The 17,120-nt window shown below is 60.5% G+C and overlaps 1 protein-coding gene and 1 gene segment (V, D, J or C); both read right to left on the bottom strand.

The window, feature by feature from the left end:
* Window positions 1-17,120, bottom strand: part of LOC131752099 (Ig gamma chain C region-like) — a 141,458-nt gene that overhangs the window by 56,605 nt on the left and 67,733 nt on the right.
* LOC131752098 (immunoglobulin gamma-1 heavy chain-like) overlaps window positions 5,441-17,120 on the bottom strand; it is a 229,364-nt gene continuing 217,684 nt past the window's right edge. For both annotated transcript variants that reach the window (XM_067030637.1, XM_067030638.1), the window contains exons 4-7: window positions 6,848-7,141; window positions 6,460-6,516; window positions 5,994-6,323; window positions 5,441-5,909 (exon numbers count right to left, since the gene is read on the bottom strand). In XM_067030637.1, coding sequence (XP_066886738.1) covers window positions 5,581-5,909; window positions 5,994-6,323; window positions 6,460-6,516; window positions 6,848-7,141 — 1,010 coding nt within the window. In that variant the 3' untranslated portion in view covers window positions 5,441-5,580. The remainder of the gene's footprint in view (window positions 5,910-5,993; window positions 6,324-6,459; window positions 6,517-6,847; window positions 7,142-17,120) is intronic.

Here is a 17,120-nt window from a genome sequence, read left to right as displayed (position 1 = left end):
AGGGAGAGTGAGGGACAGTGAGGAGACAGTGAGGGGCAGTGAGGAGACAGTGAGGGAGAGTGAGGAGACAGTGAGGGACAGTGATGGACATTCAGGGAAAGTGAGGGACAGTCAGGAGACAGTGAGGGACATTGATGGACAGTGAGGGACAGTGAGGAGACAGTGAGGGACAGTGAAGAGACAGTGATGAACAGTGATGGACAGTGAGGGACAGTAGGGGACAGTGAGTGACAGTGAGGGACAGTGAGGGACAGTGAGGGACTGTGAGGGACTGTGAGGAGACAGTGAGGGACAGTGATGGAAAGTCAGGGACAGTGACAGACAGTGATGGACAGTGAGGGACAGTGAGGGACTGTGAGGAGACAGTGAGGGACAGTGAGGGACAGTGAGGAGACAGTGAGGGACAGTGAGGAGACAGTAAGGGAGAGTGAGCAGACAGTGAGGGACAGTGAGGGACTGTGAGGAGACAGTGAAGGACAGTGAGGAGACAGTGAGGGACAGTGATGGACAGTGAGGGACAGTGAGGAGACAGTGAGGGACAGTGAGGGACAGTGAGGAGACAGTGAGGGACAGTGAGGGACAGTGAGGAGACAGTGAGGGACAGTGAGGAGACAGTGAGGGAGAGTGAGGAGACAGTGAGGGACAGTGATGGACATTCATGGAAAGTGAGGGACAGTCAGGAGACAGTGAGGGACATTGATGGACAGTGAGGGACAGTGAGGGACAGTGAGGAGACAGTGAGGGACAGTGAAGAGACAGTGATGAACAGTGATGGACAGTGAAGGACAGTGTGGAGACAGTGAGGGACAGTGAGGGACTGTGAGGGACTGTGAGGAGACAGTGAGGGACAGTGATGGACAGTCAGGGACAGTGAGGGACAGTGAGGAGACAGTGAGGGACAGTGAGGGACTGTGAGGAGACAGTGAATGACAGTGAGGGACAGTGAGGGAGAGTGAGGAGACAGTGAGGGACAGTGAGGAGATAGTGATGAACCGTGATGGACAGTGAGGGATAGTGAGGAGACAGTGAGGGACAGTGAGGGACTGTGAGGGACTGTGAGGAGACAGTGAGGGACAATGATGGACAGTCAGGGACAGTGACAGACAGTGATGGACAGTGAGGGACAGTGAGGGACTGTGAGGAGACAGTGAGGGACAGTGAGGGACAGTGAGGAGACAGTGAGGGACAGTGAGGCGACAGTGAGGGAGAGTGAGGAGACAGTGAGGGACAGTGATGGACAGTCAGGGACAGTGAGGGACAGTGAGGAGACAGTGAGGGACAGTGATGGACAGTGAGGGACAGTGAGGAGACAGTGAGGAGACGGTGAGGGACAGTGAGGGACAGTGAGGAGACAGTGAGGAGACAGTGAGGGACAGTGAGGAACAGTGAGGAGACAGCGAGGGACAGTGGTGGACAGTCAGGGACAGTGAGGAGACAATGAGGAGACGGTGAGGGACAGTGAGGGACAGTGAGGAGACAGTGAGGGACAGTGAGGGACAGTGAGGGACAGTGAGGAGACAGTGAGGAGACAGTGAGGGACAGTGAGGAGACAGTGAGGGAGAGTGAGGAGACAGTGAGGGACAGTGATGGACAGTCAGGGACAGTGAGGGACAGTGAGGAGACAGTGAGGGACAGTGAAGGACAGTGAGGGACAGTGAGGGACTGTGAGGAGACAGTGAGGGATAGTGAGGGACAGTGAGGAGACAGTGATGAACAGTGATGGACAGTGAAGGACAGTGAGGAGACAGTGAGGGACAGTGAGGGACTGTGAGGGACTGTGAGGAGACAGTGAGGGACAGTGATGGACAGTCAGGGACAGTGAGGGACAGTGAGGAGCCAGTGTGGAGACAGTGAGGGACAGTGAGGAGACAGTGAGGGACAGTGAGCAGATAGTGAGGGACAGTGAGGGACTGTGAGGAGATAGTCAGCGACAGTGAGGGACAGTGAGGGACTGTGAGTGACAGTGAGGAGACAGTGAGGGACAGTGATGGACAGTCAGGGACAGTGAGGGACATTGAGGAGACAGTGAGGGACAGTGAGGGACTGTGAGGAGACAGTGAGCGACACTGAGGGACAGTCAGGGACAGTGACAGACAGTGATGGACAGTGAGGGACAGTGAGGGACTGTGAGGAGACAGTGAGGGACAGTGAGGAGACAGTGAGGAATAGTGAGGAGACAGTGAGGGACTGTGAGTAGACAGTGAGGGACAGTGAGGGACAGTGAGGAACTGTGAGGGACTGTGAGGAGACAGTGATGGACAGTGAGTGCCAGTTCGGGCCAGTTTGGGCCATTGAGGGACCGTGGGGAGACAGTGAGGGCCAGTGAGGGATAGTGAGGACTGTGAGGTGACAATGCAGGATAGTATGGGACAGTGATGAGACAGTGAGTGTCAGTGAGGGACAGTGAGGAGACAGTGAGGGACAGTGAGGAGACAGTGAGGGAAAGTGAGGAGACTGTGAGGGAGAATGAGGAGACAGTGAGGGACAGTGATGGACAGTCAGGGACAGTGAGGAACAGTGAGGAGACAGTCAGAGACAGTGATGGACAGTGAGGGACATTGAGGGACTGTGAGGAGACAGTGAGGGACAGTGAAGGACAGTGAGGAGACAGTGAGGGACAGTGAGGAGACAGTGAGGAGACAGTGAGGGACAGTGTGGAGACAGTGAGGGAGAGTGAGGAGACAGTGAGGGACAGTGAGGAGACAGTGATGAACAGTGAGGGACAGTGAGGGACAGTGGGGGACAGTGAGGAGACAGTGAGGGACAGTGAGGAGACAGTGAGGGACAGTGAGGGACAGTGGGGGACAGTGAGGAGACAGTGAGGAACAGTGAGGAGACAGTGAGGGACTGTGAGTAGACAGTGAGGGACAGTGAGGGACAGTGAGGGACTGTGAGGGACTGTGAGGAGACAGTGATGGACAGTGAGTGCCAGTTCGGGCCAGTTTGGGCCAGTGAGGGACCGTGGGGAGACAGTGAGGGCCAGTGAGGGATAGTGAGGACTGTGAGGTGACAGTGCAGGATAGTATGGGACAGTGATGAGACAGTGAGTGACAGTGAGGGACAGTGAGGGACCGTGAGGAGACAGTGAGGAGACAGTGAGGGACAGTATGGACCCTTATGAGACAGTGAGGGATAGTGAGGGGCAATAAGGGACAATGAAGGACAATAACGGACAGTGATGGGACAGTGAGGGGCAATAAAGGACAGTGTGGGACAGTGAGGTACATTAAGGGACAGTGAGGGACAGTGAGGAGACAGAGGGACTGTGAAGGAGAATGAGCGGCAATAAGGGACCCTGAGAAACAGTGAGCGACAGTGAGGGACAATAAGGATCAGCGAGCGACAGTGAGGGACAGTAGGGGACAGTGAGGGAAAAAGAGGGACAGTGAGGAGACAGTGAGGGACAGTGAGGGACAGTGAGGGATCGTGAGGAGACAGTGAGGAGAGTGCAGGACAGTGCGGGACAGTGAGGGACCATGAGGAGACAGTGAGGAATAGTGAGGGACAGTGAGGACATAGTTTGGGACACTGAATGACAGTGAGGGACCGTGAAGTGACATGAGGGAAGGTGAGGGACCGTGAGAGACAGTGAGGAGACAGTGAAGTGACATGAGGGAAGGTGAGGGACCATGAGGGACAGTGTGGGACAGTGAGGGACAGTGAGTGGATAGTGAAGGACCGTGAGGGACAGTGAGGTGCAAATGAGGGACAATGAGGGAAGGTGAGGGACAGTGAGGGAAGGTGAGGGGACAGTGAGGGAACGTGAGGGGTCAGTGAGGGGACAGTGAGGGACAGTGAGGGACAGTAAGGGGACAGGTGGAGACACAGCGGTGACGGCGAGGGCACAGTGGGGTGGCCCGCCCACCTTGAAGAGGGTCACGGTGGCACTGTAGCACACGCTGAGCAGGAAGAGGGTGATGAAGATGGAGATGGTCGTCCACAGCCCGTCCAGCTCCCCGTCCTGGGCATCAGCACAGGTCTCCTCCTCTAGGAGCAGTTCTGCACAAGAAGGGGTGTGTCAGTGCAGGGCCTGCCCCCGGGGGGCGGGGGTGGGTTCATCGGGGCCTCTCAGAGCAGCTCCCAGTGTGGCCGGGTGGTGGCGGGATGCCCCTGGTGGGCCGGGCCAGAGGCACCTGAGGAGATTCGCTGGGCACCAGCCCCAGCCCTCCATTCCTCCAGCCTGGGCCCCAGTCTCGGCCTGGCCAGTGGGTCCTGCTCCCTCTCCTGTGCTGTGTGCTGAGCGGGGGCCCTTGAGGGGAGGGTGCCTGGAACCCCCGCAGGGCAGTGGCTCAGGGCCCAGCCTCCTCTCCCGCTGGGGGCCAGACCCAGAGGGCAGGAGGGTCAGCAGAGCCCGTGGTCCGTGGGCCCTACCCCAGGGAAAGGGCAGGACAGTGTTGGGCTCAGCCCCTGGGCCCGTGGGGCTGGGAGTGCCAGGACGAGGGGGCTGTGGGGGGATGATGGCCTGTTTGGAGGGGGTGTCAGTGTCCCAGGGAAGTAGAGGGATGGGTGATGGAGGTGGTCAGTGCGGTCACGGTGGGGAGGCGCCGCTGAGCCACCCATGGGCGGTGGAGGGTGGGGACCAGGCTGGGGTCTAGGGTGAGGGCTCATGAGACCCAGCTCTGTGGTTGGGTGTGGGTCTGTGCGGCTGCCCTGTAGGAGACCCATGTGCAAGGCCCGTGTGTGTGCACGCGCGTGGGTGTGTATGGTGGGTGCGCTGCACACGCGTGTATGCAGGCAGGTGAGTGCATGTGGATGAAGGCGGTGGTGTGCTGGCTGCTGTGTCTCAGTGGGGGACTTGTTTTCAACGGCTCTGGGCTCAGTGTCTGCAGGTGGGTCTGAAGGGCCCCTCCCGGGCACTCAGGGCTGCTCGCCTTTGCCCCTTTTGGGCGCACAGGGATGAGTGTCCCCACGAGTGCACAGGCCTGGCCCCTGGCAGGGAGAAGCAGGGCAGAGCCTCCTGGCCTGAGGGGGGGGCCTGATCTCCCATGCCCGACGGTACAGCAGGGCTGTCCCCTGCCCTGGGCCGCGTGTGGTCCCCGTGAGGGCACAGAGCCGGCAAGTGGACTCTGGAACCGGGGACAGGAACGTGGGGATGAGGACGGCCAGTGTCCCACAGCATGGGCTGGAACAGGGGTGGGAAGAAGTGGGCACTCATTCTCTGGGGGTCTCTGGTGGGCTTCTCCCATTCGGGGCACACACCCTAGCCCCAGCAGCTGCTGGGCGGAGGGTGGCCGGAGCAGCTGTCGCCTCCGGGAGAGGCCCTCGCCAGCCTCGGGCCGCCCCCAGGTGGCCTGCACAGACCCGCGCCCTTTGGGTCTGGCCCTCAGTGGGACCAGCTCTCCCGCACTGGTGGTGACACTGTGACCCAGAGCCGGGTTCGCCCCTGCCCCACGCAGGCCCGGCATCCCCGGGGCTCTACTCGGAAAGAACCGTGACAGCATTGCAGGGTCCCAGGGCGGCGCTGGGTGCTTTATTTCATGGCGCCCGGAGGAACGTACACAGGGCTGGGGCTCAGGTCCTCACTGGACCCTGAGAGCCCAAGGGGAGGGAGGGCTGGCTGGGGCAACAATGCCGTGTGGCTCAATTACCCGAAGACTGGGAGATGGACTTCTGCGTGTTGTGATTGTGTAGAGCCTCGTGAAAAACTACACACGTGTAGGTGTCTTCCTGCTGCCAGCTCTTCTTGTCCACCCTGAGCTTGCTGTACAGGAAGAAGGACCCGTTGTCCTCCAGCTGTGGTGGGGTCGTGTTGTACTTGTCCTCTTTCTCTGGCTGTCTGTTTCTCTGCCACTCCACGTAGATGTCGCCCGGGTAGAAGTCGGTGACCAGGCAGCTTAAGCTGACCGAGCTCCTGGCCAGCTCTTCCCGCGGTGGGGGCAGTACGTACACCTGCGGCTCGCGGGGCTGCCCTGTGGGGAGAGGGGTGGCTGTTAGCACGATGGTCACTGCTACCGGCCCCCAGGGACCCTCCTGCCCCCGTCCACCTGACCCACCTTTGTCCTTGGAGATGGTCCTCACGATGGGGGCTGGGAGGCCTTTGTTGTTGACCTTGCACTTGAACTCCTTTCCCGTCAGCCAGTCCTGGTGCCGGATGGGCAGGGTGCTGACCACACGGTACGTGCTGTTGAACTGCTCCTCCTTTGGCTTCGTCTTGGCCGTGTTCACCTCTACATCGTCCACGTACCAGGTGAACTGGACATTGGGGTCCTCGTGGCTCACGTCAACCACAACGCAGGTGACCTCGGGTGTTTTGGATATTGTGAGGGTGTCTCTGGGTTTCGGGGGGAAGATGAAGACGGACGGTCCTCCTGGGAGCTCAGGGGCTGGTCGGGGAGACATGGTGGGGAGTCGGCCCCTGGGTGGACCTCCTCTACCCATCCTTCCCCCTCCCCAAGCCCGAAGTCCACGCCTGGGCGAGGTCCACCCCCGAGGGGTGTAGGGTGAGGCTGGCTGACCTACCTGGACATTTGGGACACTTGGGGCATTCAGGACACGTGGTGCATTTGGAGCCAATCTCTGCAGAGAACAGACTAGAGGTTACCGGGGTTGGGGACGGCCCGGGGCTGGGCTTAGGGCAGGGCCAGGTTTTGGCAAGTGAGAGCTGTGCCCGCCTCTGTGGTCCCAGGGGTTCGGGGTGGCGTCCAGCCTGTGCCCACACTGGACCTGGTGGAAACGCCCAGAGGACGCCCTCCCTGAGCCTGGGAGGCCTTCAGGTGAGGGAGAGAGACAGGCCTCCCGTGACACCCTGGGCAGGATTCACCATCCCTGGTGTGCGGTCCGTTCAGGTGGGAGGGCTGACCCCGGGCCTGTCTCGTAGTGGACACCCTCCCTGCGCCCGTCCTCTCACCGATGCGCTTGTCCACCTTGGTGCTGCTGGCCGGGTGGTATATGCTGCAGGTGAAGCTCTTGCCGGTCGAGGTGCTGGCAGGCACGGTCACAGTGCTGCTGAGGGAGTACAGCCCCGAAGACCCGAGGACAGATGGGAAGGTGTGCACGCCACTGGAAGGGACGCCCGAGTTCCAGTTCACGGTCACTGGCTCAGGGAAGTAGCTCGAGACCAGGCAGCCCACGACCACTGTGGAGCCGGTTGTGCCCCCGCATCTGGGATCCAGAGGGTAGACTACCGGAGCCGTGGTGGAGACTGTGAGAGAGGAAGCCATGTGACTGCCAGGGCCTCACTCCTGCGAGGGTCCAGGCAGGGCATCAGGTGTGCAGGCCTGGGGCATTGCTGAACCCAGCGACCATGTGCTTCCAGTGTGTCTGAAGACCAGTGGCCCGGCACGGCTGTCTCCCTCCCCAGGTCCCTGCGTCTGCAGCTGTGGGCTCCAGACACAGCTGGGGGCCAGTGCTGGGCGTCCACCTGGGTTAGAGACCCCCGGGGCCCCTACAGTCCTGTGGGTGCCTGGCCTGCTCATGCCCTCGGTCTGCACCCTGACTAGTGGCTACTGCTCCCTAGCCCACTGCCCTGCTGCTGCAGCCTGGCAGGGTCTCTGCCATCCACTGCCCTGCTCTGCTCCTGTCCCCTTGTCCTGGCCTGCTCTTGGCCACCCAGGGTCCCTGTGTTCTGGATCAGCTCTGCCCATCGGCATCCCTGGGAGCCTTGCACTGCCCCTGGCCGTCTCCTTCTTGCAGGGTGCCAGCACCCCAAGCCCCATTCCCCGGCTGTACCTGTCCTCTCTGGCCTTCGTCTGCTCAGCCCTGATATGCAGACCTGTCTGAGCCTCGAATGAGCCCCTCGTTTTCCGTCTGCCAGGTCCACTGCCCTGTCAAACCCACCTCGCGTTGCACGTTCACCCCTCCTGTCCCAGCTCCTACAGTCTCCTGAAACACGGTTGGGACCCTGGGTGCAAGAAATGCGGCCCATTGGGTCCCCTCAGGGTCGCCGCGGCCCCTTCAGCCCCAGACACCGTCCCTCCCATGGTCCCCTCTCCACCCGGCCTTGCCGTCCGCCTGACCCCTCCCAGCAGCCCAGGGCTCCCTTTTACTCGGCCTTTCTTCCCCTGACTCTGGGGCACGTGGGGCAGCCCCGGCCCTCCCAGCCCCCTGCTGCCCTGCACAATCTCGCCTGCTCCCCTGAGTTCTTGGGGTGGCCCCCTGCGCCCGGCCTTCCCAGACCCCCGAGCTCCAGCGGAAAGGCTGCTCTCCTTTCCCTGTGCACTCAGGTTCCCCTCCTCCAGATGCTCCCTCACCTGCCTCCGGCCCCTCATCCTGGCCCCTCAGCTGAGCCCGGGCTTCCTGTCCATCGAGTGTCTACCTCTGCCCAGCTGGGCTCCGGTTCAGCATCTCAGGCCTGAGTCCTCTCTGCCCTTGTGCCCTCCTCCCCGGGCCTGGGCCCTCGGCCCACCCAGGGGAACCCCCAGCCCAGTCTCCTGTAGGACTCCCTTCTCGGCCCCACTTCCAGCTGCCCTGCGTCCTGCCCTCCAGCCCCTTGGCTCAGATCTCTGGGCTCAGCTCAGGGATGCTGTGTCCTCATGTCATCGGCTCACCTGGCGTCGGACTGCCCACTGTCCCTGGAGCGCTGTTCCCACAGCACCAAATGGCCCTTGCACCCTCTGACACTTGCCTACGCACCTGCTCACCCCAGTACGTGGTCTGCTGAGGTCCTGGGCAGGTCCCTGCCCTCCCCACCCTCTGCTCACCTGTACAAACTCTACCTGCTCCCCCAAAGCTCTGGGGATAGCTACCTGCCCTACCAAACTCCTGCTTCCCTTTACAAGCTCTCCCTGCTCCCCAAAGCTCCTGGGGCAGCCCCATCCCTTCCCAGGCTCTGGTTCACCTGCAGAAGGTCGACCTGCTTCCCCAAAGCTCCTGGGGCAGCCCCTACCCTTGCACCCATCCTGCTCAGCTGCAGAAACTCTATCTGCCCCCCGATGCTTCGGGGCAGCCCCTGCCCTGCCAGGCCCAGGCTTACTGGCACTAGCTGTACCTGCTCCCCAAAAGCTACAGGGCAGCGCCCTGCCTTGCCAGCCCCAGGCTTACCTGAACAAGCTCCACCTCCTCCCCCAAAGCTCCCTGGCAGCGCCCAGCCCTCACAGCCCCAGTATCAACTACACTAGCTCTACCTGCTCCCCCAAAGCTCTCAGGCAGTCCCCTGCCATCCCAGCCCCAGGCTTGCCTACACTAGCTTTACATGCTACCCCAAAGCTCCCAGGCAGTCCTTGGCCCTCGCAGCCCCAGGATCACCTACACTAGCTCTCCCTACACCCCCAAAGCTCCTGGGCAACTGCTGCCCTCCCAGACCCAGGTTCGCCTACACTAGCTCTACCTGCTCCCCCCAAACTCCTGGGCAGCCCCTGCCCTCCCAGCCGCAAGCTCACTTAAACTAGCTATACCTGCTCCCCCAAAGCTCCCAGCCAGCCCCCTGCCCTCCCAGCCCCAGGCTCGCCTACACTAGCTCTACCTGCTCCCCCAAAACTCCCGGGCAGCCCCTGCCCTCCCAGCCGCAAGCTCACTTAAACTAGCTATACCTGCTCACCCAAAGCTCCCAGCCAGCCCCCTGCTCTCCCAGCCCCAGGCTCTTCTACACTAGCTCTACCTCCTCCCCCAAAGCTCCCTGGCAGCACCCAGCCCTCACAGCCCCAGTATCAACTACACTAGCTTTACCTGCTCCCCCAAAGCTCCCAGGCAGACCCCTGCCCTCTCAGCCGCAGGCTCGCCTACAGTAGCTTTAGATGCTACCCCAAAGCTCCCAGGCAGCCCTCGGCCCTCGTAGCCCCAGGATCACCTACACTAGCTCTACCTACACCCCCAAAGCTCCCAGGCTGACCCCTGCCCTCCCAGCCCCAGGCTCGCCTACCCTAGCTCTACCTGGTCCCCCAAAACTCCCGGGCAGGCCCTGCCCTCCCAGCCCAGACTCGCCTAACCTAGCTCTACCTGCTACCCCAAAACTCCCTGGCAGGCCCTGCCATCCCAGCCCCAGGCTTGCCTACACTAGCTTGACATGCTACCCCAAAGCTCCCAGGCAGCCCTCGGCCCTCGTAGCCCCAGGATCACCTACACTAGCTCTACCTACACCCCCAAAGCTCCCAGGTAGACCCCTGCCTTTGCAGCCCCAGGCTCGCCTACACTAGCTTTACATGCTACCCCAAAGCTCCCAGGCAGCCCTCGGCCCTCGTAGCCCCAGGATCACCTACACTAGTTCTACCTACACTCCCAAAGCTCCCAGGCAGACCCCTGCCCTCCCAGCTCCAGGCTCGCCTACACTAGCTCTACCTGCTCCCCCCAAACTCCCGGGCAGCCCCTGCCCTCTCGGCCCCAGGCTCGCCTACACTAGCTCTACCTGCTCCCCCAAAACTCCTGAGCAGCCGCTGACCCCCCAGTCCCAGGCTCGCCTACACTAGCTCTACCTGCTCCCCCAAAACTCCTGAGCAGCCGCTGCCCCCCCAGTCCCAGGCTCGCCTACACTAGCTCTACCTGCTCCCCCAAAGCTCCCAGGCAGACCCCTGCCCTCCCAGCCCCAGGCTCGCCTACACTAGCTCTACCTGCTCCCCCAAAACTCCTGAGCAGCCGCTGCCCCCCCAGTCCCAGGCTCGCCTACACTAGCTCTACCTGCTCCCCCAAAGCTCCCAGGCAGACCCCTGCCCTCCCAGCCCCAGGCTCGCCTACACTAGCTCTACCTGCTCCCCCAAAACTCCCGGGAAGACCCCTGCCCTCCCAGCCCCAGGCTCGCCTACACTAGCTTGACATGCTACCCCAAAGCTCCCAGGCAGCCCTTGGCACTCGCGGCCCCAGGATCACCTACACTAGCTCTACCTACACCCCCAAATCTCACAGGTAGACCCCTACCCTTGCAGCCCCAGGCTCGCCTACACTAGCTCTCCTGGCTTCCCCAAAACTCCCAGGCAGCCCCCTGCCCTCATAGCCACAGGCTCGCCTACACTAGATTTACCTGCTTCCCAGAGCCCCTGAGTTCGCCCCAGGCTCCCTGCTCTCCCAGCCTCAGGCTCACCAGCACAAGCTGTACCTGATCCCCCAAAACTCCCAGGATAGCTCCCTCCTCTCCCAGCCCCGCATCACCTGCACAATCTCTACTGCTCCCAGAAAGTTTCCAGGGCAGCCCCTTGCCCTCCCAGCTCTGTGCTCACCTGCACAAGCTCTACCTGCTCCGCAGAGCTCCTGAGGCAGCGCCAGGGCCCTGACCTACCAGTCACCGGCTCACCTGCACAAGTTTTACTGCTCCCCGAATGGTCCCGGGGCAGCCCCCTGCCCTCCCAGCTCTGTGCTCACCTGCACAAGATTTACCTGATCCCCCAAATCTCCCGGGAAGCGCCTTACCCTCTCAGCCCCCTGCTCACCTGCACAAGATTGACGTGCTCCCCTAAAACACCCGGGACAACTCCCTGCCTTCCCAAACTCCTGCTCACCTGCACAAGCTCTTCCTGCTGCCCCAAAGCTCCCGGGATAGCTCCCTGCCCTCCTAGCCCCGTGCTCACCTGCACAAGCCCTACCTGCTCCCCTAAAGATCCCAGGAAGTCCCCTGCTCTCCCAGACCCAGGCTCACCTACACTAGCTCTACCTGCTCCCCCAAAGCTCGCAGGCAGCCCCTGCCTCCCAGCCCCAGGTCACCTACACAAGTTCTACCTGCTCCCCAGAGCCCCTGAGGCCACCTCCGGCCCCCTGCCATGCAGCCCCCTGCTCACCTGCTGCCTCCCTGCCCCTTGTCCCTGGAGCTCCGGCCCTCTGCACGCCTGCCCCTCTGGCCCCCGTCCGAGCCCTCACCTTGGCGCAGCTCCACTCCTGACTCCTTTCTTTCCCGGGGCTGAGCTCTGTTCCCTGGAGTCGCTAGGTGCCCAGCCTGTCTCCGGCCCCCTCTCCCCTGGCAGAGCCCCTGTCCCACCGTGGGCCCCTCCCAGAGGAGGTCCTGGCCTTCCAAGCCTCACCCTCTTCTCTCTCCCAGCTCCCCCGGGATCCTCCTCTGGTCGCGTCTCCCTCCAGGCGCCGGGTCATCTGCCCTCTGCGTCCCCACCCCCGGCCCCGGTGTAGCCAGTGCAGCTGCGAGCTCAGCCCCTGTGCGGCCAGCTCTGGGCACACAGGAGCCCCGGCCCCATCCAGACCCGCCGCCTCCCCGCCTGCCACTGCCCTGGGACTCAAGTTGGCTCCACTGTCCTGGACGGGACTCCCCCACCCCCAGCGGCCTGTCCCTCCCCTCTGTCCTCGCTCAGTCCCACCTGTCCATCCTGGCCTCGTCCTCAGCCGCAGCCCCGCCCTGTGCCTGCAGCACATCTGGCCGAGCGAAGCCCTCAGGCTCCCGGCGCCCAGCCCATCTCGTTCCTCGAAGGCCCAGCAGCCGCCCCAGGGTTCCAGCCCTGTTGGTGTGGACATGGCCCTGCCCGGGCTCCCGAGTCCCTGCCCTGGGCCAGCACGGCGAGCCCTGGGCAGCCCGCCTTCCCCGCGCCTGCTTGGCGCTCCAGCCGCTCTGTGGGATCCCCGAGGCCAGCCTTCCCTCCGTGGCCTCCATATTGCACTCTCTTGTCCTGATCCTCTCAGACCCCACTCACCAAGGGTGGGGGCGGTGGACTCGCTCCCCTGCAGCCCAGGGCTCCACGCCCTTCCCTGCTCCGGCCCCAGCCACATGTGGCTCTTCAGGGCTGTGCTGTGTCTGCAGCCCTGCTTCCTAGGACTGGTAACCCGTTCCTGGAAGTGTGAACTCCTTGCCCACAACCCTGCAAATACTCAGAAGCGGATTGAAACCAGGTGGCACGACTTGCTTCCTGAAGTTCCCTTTTCTTCTGGGTGGTTTCTGTCTCCGAGGGCCTGGGGAGTCCAGATGCAGCAGAGATGCATTATTTTGGTGTGTGGGGCGTGGTGAGTGGGGCCCAGGGTCCCATGGGACAGAGTGGGAACCCCAGCCGTGACGGCTCCACCCTCCTGAGGGAATATGCCTGCTTGGCCCACAGCACCCTGGGTAATAGGCTCCTCGCCTGAGCCTTCCTGGCCTCTGAACTCTGGTGGGCACCACTCCCACCTCTCCCAGCACAGATCCCCAGGGCATCCTGCCTGCCTCCGGAGCAGTTCCCCCGGGAGTGTTGGTGTGAAGGGGCAGAGCAGAGCAGGGCTGCGCCCTTGACCTTGTGTGAAGTGCTCTACTGCCCCTCTCATGTTCTATCGGAACCAAACACTCGGGCTCTCTGGACAAGCCTCAGAGTAGCCTAGTCCTGTGTTTTCTATGCCCGACCTCCACAGGCTGCATGGTCCGTGTCGGAGTCCGTGGGACGCCTGGTCTCCCAGAGCAGATGGCGGCTCTCAGGAGGGCCTTCGCCACAAGTGGACTCTCCTGTCAACAGAGTCTGGGCACTTGTATGCTGGGAAGGAGGCCACCAGGCCCTGAAGAATGGTCTTAACTGCTCATAGGCCCTCAGAGAGGCCAAGAGGGTCACTCACCGTCCCTAGTTTCCTCTTTATTGTACCTTTCCTAATAATTGAAACCTTTTCTTCCTGTTATTGGCCACCCAGTTTTTCCTTTCTGTGAAGGACCCACTGCTCACATTTCTTTCTTTTCATTGGTTGCTGAGTGCTCTTTGTATATGAAGGAGTCCTGCCCTGTGTCACATGTGCTCATGTGCTCTGCCCCGTTTCCGTGGGACTAGAGACCCTTGTGGGCGGGCTTCTCCAGCTGTTTACCCTCAGGAGGAGGCTCAGCCCACGCCCACCTCCGTGCTTGGCCAGCCGGCCCTCTCCCTGGTGCCTGTGGCTCCTACCTGTGCGGCTCCCAGCTTTCTTCTCGAGGACGGTGGCGGCCAGCCCCAGACAGCTCTCGCTTGCTCATCAGGACGTCCGGGCTGGCTGATGGGATGGGGCCTGAGGGCTGGCCTGCCTGCGTGAGCTCAGTGGGTGGACGGCTGGGTGGTGACTGGGGCCCCAGGAGGCTGATACCGGCCTCCACCCTGGTGCTTGTGCAGCTGTGTTCCTGCGGCCTCCTGCACTGACCACTGAATGAGCCCCTCAGGGTTTGCCCATGGGGAGTGGGACTGTTGCTTTTACCTTTGTGCGGGGAGGGGCGGTGAGTCTGGGCTGGAGCCTGTCTGGACACTTGGGTCCTCGGGGCCCAGAGCAGCCCTCTGCCCCCTTCCCTCCGGCCCCTTGTTCACGCCCTTGGGGGGGCACCTCCTGCTCCCAAGATACCACAGACACCTCCCCCAAGGTGTGCTCAGGTGGCATGGGATTCTTTAATGAACTTTACTAGGAAAAGTTAGGAGACAGAGGTTGAAATGATGCCTGTGCTGGGCCCACCTATCTCCTACCTCAAATCGCCCCTGAGATATGTGGACCCCGAGAAGTCTTTATTGCCAGGATGTAGGGCGATGGTCCCTCTTCTGTAGCTTCTTCAGGCTGGTATTGGGCTCCCGGACCCCACCTAAGCGGGGCCACAGAACTCTCTCCCTGTCTTGTTAAGGGCCCGCAGGGTGAGCTGTGCTGCCAGCCCGGCAGGATCTGTTTTAGGGAGCGGCTGGAATCCCTGCGTTACCACCATCCTGACATGGAATTGCCATAATCTAGAGGAGACAAATCTTTCTAAGAGGATAAACAGACATGGGCCAAAGAGGAGAAGAGGAAAGATAGAGATTCAGGGTCCTGTGAGTGGAAGGAGCTGAGAGAACAAGGACCAGGTGAGAGCCAACCCTGGGTCGCCTGCTCCCTGAGTTGAGAGGTCTCCGAAAAGAAGCCCTGAGTATCATTTTGGACTTGACCTGTTTGGTTTACCCCAAACCAGCGTTGTTCCTTTAACATGGCGCAGATTCCCCCTTGGGCAGTGGCTAGCATGCTGATGGCCTTCTCAGGGACCACTTTATCTGCAGAGATATGGCTAGGGATAGGATCTAGGTCCCTCTTTCCATTAGGCTCGGTTAGGGTCAAGATAAGGGGTTGCTCAGGGTCTCCTAATCATAATATGACCCCAAGGAAGCCCAGAAGATCTCTGCCCAGCAGTGGGGTGGGGCTTTCGGGGACAGCCAGAAAGGCATGCGAGCTCAAACGCCGTTGAAGCTGGCAAGCGAGAGGCCCAGTGAAGTAATGGGTGAGAGGCTTTCCGTCGACACCAGTTACAGTGCAGCTTTTAGAGGAAAGAGGCCCAGAGTGAGAAATCAGGACAGAGTAAGAGGCTCCCGAATGGACTAAAAAGTCGATCTTCCTATCTGCCACGTCAAGGACGCCCGGGGCCCCTTGATGGAGACGGACATCTCGTTGTGGGGAGCTGCCAGAGTGCCCGGGCTGACTCAGTCGTCCAGCATGGCCACCTCAGGAGCAGGAGCCCCCTCCCCTTCGGGACCGAGGGCAGTCCCACTCTGATGACCCATCTGCTTGCAGACTGGGCATGGCCTGGGGGGTTCCTTCTGGGCCCAATGGCCAGTCGACTTGCATTCCCCTTGCTGGCCTTACTTCTGGACTGATGGTTGAACCTCCTTGTCTCCTTTGGGTTCTCGCGAGGTTGCAAAACATGGCTGACAGCAAGAGCTATCAGTTTAGCTTGAGCTTTGACCTGCCTTTACTCATGCTGAGTTCCTTATTCCCCCTCCGGTTGATCTTGATGATTAAATACCCCAAAGACCACCTCTATGAGTTGGTGCATAGGGGTTTGTGGGCCTAATTGTGACTTTGGGGTTTTTTGCCTAATATCAGGGGCAGACTGGCTGATGAAATGTTGTTCCAGCAGGGACTGACCCTGAGGAGTGAAGGGGCCTATGTTGGTAAACTGTCTAAAAGCCCCCACAAGCCATCATGAAGAAGAGCTGCGTTTTCTTCTCTCTCTTGGGTCACTTCCCTGACCTCTTCACGGCTGACTGGCTTCCTAAAGTACTTTCTCGCTCCTTCTCATAGGCACGGGACCACGTGGCTCCTGGCCTACGTTCCCACACTGCCCAGCACCCCTGGGAACTATAATCCCAAAGGGGCTCCTGACTGGGGACTGTGTTCCCACCCCATCATAAATGTGGAGTTGGTGCCTGGCGAGCTGGTCAGCATATGCCCCTGGTCTGCTGTCCAAATCCTTTGCTTCTCCTCATGGTTACAGTAGGTAGACAATACTATTTGGATGTCCTTCCAAGTTAAATCAAAGGCCGGAGTTAGTGCTTGAAATCCTTCAGTAAACCTACTAGGGTCTTTAGAAAATCGGCCCAGTCTTGGTTGCATTGGGCTAAACTGGTGAGAGAGAAGGGCGCGTGGACTCTGATTGTGCCTTTGTCACTTGCCCCTTGCCCAGAGGGCATAATCTCCCCGATCCTAGATGGTGGGAAGTTCCACTACAGGGTACCCAGTGGGACTAGCTTTTCCCTCCTGGGGTACCAGTGGGCATGGAGGGGCACACAGGGAGGCCGGATTTGGGTTTTTGGTCAGGGACATATGGAGAAGTAGGGCGCTCAGAGTAGGAGAGGTTTGGTCTTCCCCCAAGAGTCATGCAGGGTTAAAGGAGGATCATCTAGGATGTCGGGAGAGCTCTCTGACTCCCCAGGCCTCTGATTTTAGGAGCTGCACACAGCGGGATTCGGGGAAAGGGTCATGAAGGCCAGGACATAGGGAACCTCAGTCCATTTTCAAACCTGTGCCAATAAAGATCCAGTTGTAAGATAGTATTATAATTCTGGCCCATTTCTCTCCATCCCCCCAACTCATATAAACGCCAGGTGGTGTTACAGTAGAACTTAAGTTTTTCTTTTCTTAGCTCCACTCAATGAAAAAGCTTCCAATTCTTAAGGATACCTCCCAGATGTGTTTCTTCTGGTTTAGAAGGGGTCCTCCCATGCTGAGCAACCTGAAGCCAAGAAAAAAGAGGCTCTCCTAGGAATTAAATCCAGCGTGCCAGAAACATTTGCCAGGAGGCTTTAATCTGGAAGGGGTCCAGGGCGTCCCCTAGATCCCCCTCGATCCTGAACCAGACATCTCTGGTTGAACGTAGTTCCCGGCACAGGCAGTCCTCCCACGTTGCCTGGGGAGGACCTTTTGATTAGGGCACAGTGCTTGCCAGGACTCTCCTTAGGGACGATATTTTGACTAGACTCTTTGCTGGGGTGCATCCTCCTGGACTGGGCATCTGAAAGATTCAGGACGTGGGCTGCGTGGAATCGCCCAACCCAAAAGTCTGTTGCTGGGAGGGCATAAGTTGCCAAGGCCTGAGGAGAAGGGGTTCC

This window comes from Kogia breviceps, chromosome 3 (assembly GCF_026419965.1).
Source record: "Kogia breviceps isolate mKogBre1 chromosome 3, mKogBre1 haplotype 1, whole genome shotgun sequence".
Classification (NCBI taxonomy): Eukaryota; Metazoa; Chordata; class Mammalia; order Artiodactyla; family Physeteridae; genus Kogia; species Kogia breviceps.
The sequence above is the reverse complement of the archived record's forward strand: the minus strand, read 5'-3'. Positions and strand labels throughout refer to the sequence as shown.